The sequence below is a fragment of the Solanum pennellii genome, chromosome 9 (assembly GCF_001406875.1).
Source record: "Solanum pennellii chromosome 9, SPENNV200".
NCBI classification, from domain to species: Eukaryota; Viridiplantae; Streptophyta; class Magnoliopsida; order Solanales; family Solanaceae; genus Solanum; species Solanum pennellii.
The window spans coordinates 51,776,399-51,779,022 of record NC_028645.1 but is presented as its reverse complement, the minus strand read 5'-3'; the positions used below and the strand labels follow the sequence as shown (position 1 = coordinate 51,779,022).

The 2,624-nt window shown below is 39.7% G+C and overlaps 1 protein-coding gene across 1 annotated transcript; it reads left to right on the top strand.

The window, feature by feature from the left end:
• The first annotated feature begins 262 nt into the window (after positions 1 to 262).
• On the top strand, positions 263 to 2,053 carry LOC107030192. The gene is made up of 2 exons (XM_015231564.1): positions 263 to 501; positions 1,177 to 2,053. Exons 1-2 carry the CDS (start codon positions 263 to 265, stop codon positions 2,051 to 2,053), a joined length of 1,116 nt encoding a protein of 371 aa, XP_015087050.1.
• The last annotated feature ends 571 nt before the right edge of the window (positions 2,054 to 2,624 follow it).

The window sequence follows — 2,624 nt, the reverse complement described above, 5'->3', positions numbered from 1 at the left end:
GTTTAAGAATACAGAAGAGGTCATGAAGCAGATCGAATTAAAGGTCGTCGAAGTGACTAAGTGTCCCACTTGGCTGGCTAACATTGTTCTAGTAGCGAAGAAACATTGAAATATTAGTATATGCATGGATTACCGTGATCTCAACAAAGCAAGTCCAAAAGACAATTTCCCATTGCCAAACATCCATATACTCATTGATAATTGTGCCAAGCATGAGTTGCAATATTTCGTGGATTGTTTTGCGGGATACCACTAGATCTTAATGGATGAAGAAGATGCAGAGAAAACAACATTCATTACACCTTGGGGAGTCTACCATTATCGAGTTATGCCGTTTGGCCTCAAGAATGCTGGAGCCACTTACCTGAGAGCTATGACCACCATTTTCCATGATATGATCCACAAAGAAATTGAGGTGTATGTGGACGATGTCATCATAAAATCCCGTGAGATTTCGAATCATCTGACGCACTTGGAAAAGTTCTTTGACAAGTTACGTAGGTATGATTTGAAATTGAACCCAACCAAATGTACATTTGAAGTACCTGCAGGGAAGTTACTCGGTTTCATAATTAGTAGAAGAATTATCGAGCTTGATCCTTCCAAGATCAAGGCGATTCAAGACTTACCTTCTCCAAAGACTAAGAAGGAAGTGATGAGTTTTCTGGGAAGGCTGAATTACATCAGTCGATTCATATCCTAATCAACGGCGATCTGTGAACCCATATTCAAGTTGCTACGAAAGGATGCGCCAACCAAATGGACCAAAGAATGTCAGAAGGTTTTGACACCATCAAGACTTACCTTTCAAATCCACCAGTATTGGTGCCACCACGCGCGTGCAGTCCTTTGCTATTGTATTTATCCGTCTCTGACAACACGTTTGGGTGTGTATTGGGACAACATGATAAGACCGGAAGAAAGGAGAAAGATATATACTATTTGAATAAGAAGTTCACGTCCTGTGAGGCTCGTTATACCATCTTAGAAAGAACTCGTTGTGCTTTGACTTGGGTTGCTAAAAAATTGAGACATTATCTGTCGTCTTATACAACACATCTTATTTCAAGAATGGACCCACTCAAGTACACATTTCAGAAAGCAATGCCCACGGGAAAGCTAGAAAAGTAGCAAATGTTGTTGAGTGAGTTTGACATTGTGTGCATACTCGGAAAGCAATCGAGGGAAAGCCTTGGCCGATCACCTTGCTGAAAACCCAGTAGATGAAGGATATGAACCACTTAAAACGTATTTCCCTGATGAAGAAGTATTGTTTGTAGGAAAAGACATATCAGAATCATATCCAGGGTGGAGAATGTTCTTTGATGGAGCAGTTAACTCTAGAGGATCAGGAATTGGAGCAGTATTGATATCTGAATCAGGGCAACATTATCCAGCAACAACGAAGCTTATATTTCGATGCACGAATAACATGGCTGAGTACAAAGCTTGTATTCTTGGCATCAAGATGGATCTTGACATGAATGTTCAAGAATTACTTATAATTGGTGATTCAAAATTGTTGATTCATCAAGTCCAAGGAGAGTGGGCCATGAAGAATCCTAAAATCTTACCTTACGTACAATTTGTATGGAGGTTATGCAAAAGATTTTGGAAGACCGAGTTTAGACACACCCCGAGAATACAGAACGAGTTTGTTGATTCCCTCGCAACCATATCATCCATGATACAACACCCAGAAAAGAGTTACATTGACCCAATTGAGATAGGTTTAAAAGAACAACCAGCACATTGTTTACATATGAAAGCGGAATCGGATGGAAATTCGTGGTATATGATTGTCAAAAGGTACTTACAAGCTGGTGAATACCCCAAAAAAGCAACAAGTAGCCAAAACAAAACAATTCGAAGAATGGCAAACAACTTCTTTTTGAATGGGGAGATTCTTTATAGGAGGACTCCCGATCTAGGATTACTGCGATGTGTAGATGCTGTAGAAGCCACAAAATTGCTTGAAGAAGTGCATGCTGGAGTGTGTGGGACGCACATGAATGGGTTTACATTATCAAAGAAAATCTTAAGGGAGGGATAAATCTGGATGACTATGGAAAATGACTGTGTCGGATTTGTCCAAAGTTGTCATAAATGTCAGGTACATGGAGATCTGATCAAAGTACCTCCTCATGAGCTCAATACAATGAGTTCCCCTTGATGATTTGCAGCATGGGGCATGGATGTTATTGGACCAATTGAGCCTGCTGCCTCCATGGTCATAGGTTAATTTTGGTCGCCATTGATTATTTCACGAAGTGGGTCGAAGCTGCTTCCTATAAAGCTGTGACGAAGAAAGTTGTAGCCGATTTTATTCGCAATAATTTGATATGTCGTTTTGGAGTTCCTTAGTCTATCATCACAGACAATGGAGCAAATCTCAACAGTCACTTGATAAAAGAGATATGTGAACAATTAAAAATCACACACCATAATTCAACTGCATATCATCCTCAAATGAATGGAGTTGTGGAAGCTGCCAATAAGAACATCAAGAGGATATTGAGAAAGATGATTGACAACTACAAATATTGGCATGAAAATTTGCCTTATGCTTTGCTAGGTTATCGCACCACAATTGGAACTTCAACTGGAGCAACTCCATATCTATT

Coding starts and splice junctions, on each gene's coding strand:
- LOC107030192 (XM_015231564.1), top strand. CDS start 263: ATGGATGAAGAAGATGCAGAGAAAACAACATTCATTACACCTTGGGGA. Junction 502..1,176: donor TTCTTTGACAAGTTACGTAG/GTATGATTTGAA, acceptor ATACTCGGAAAG/CAATCGAGGGAAAGCCTTGG.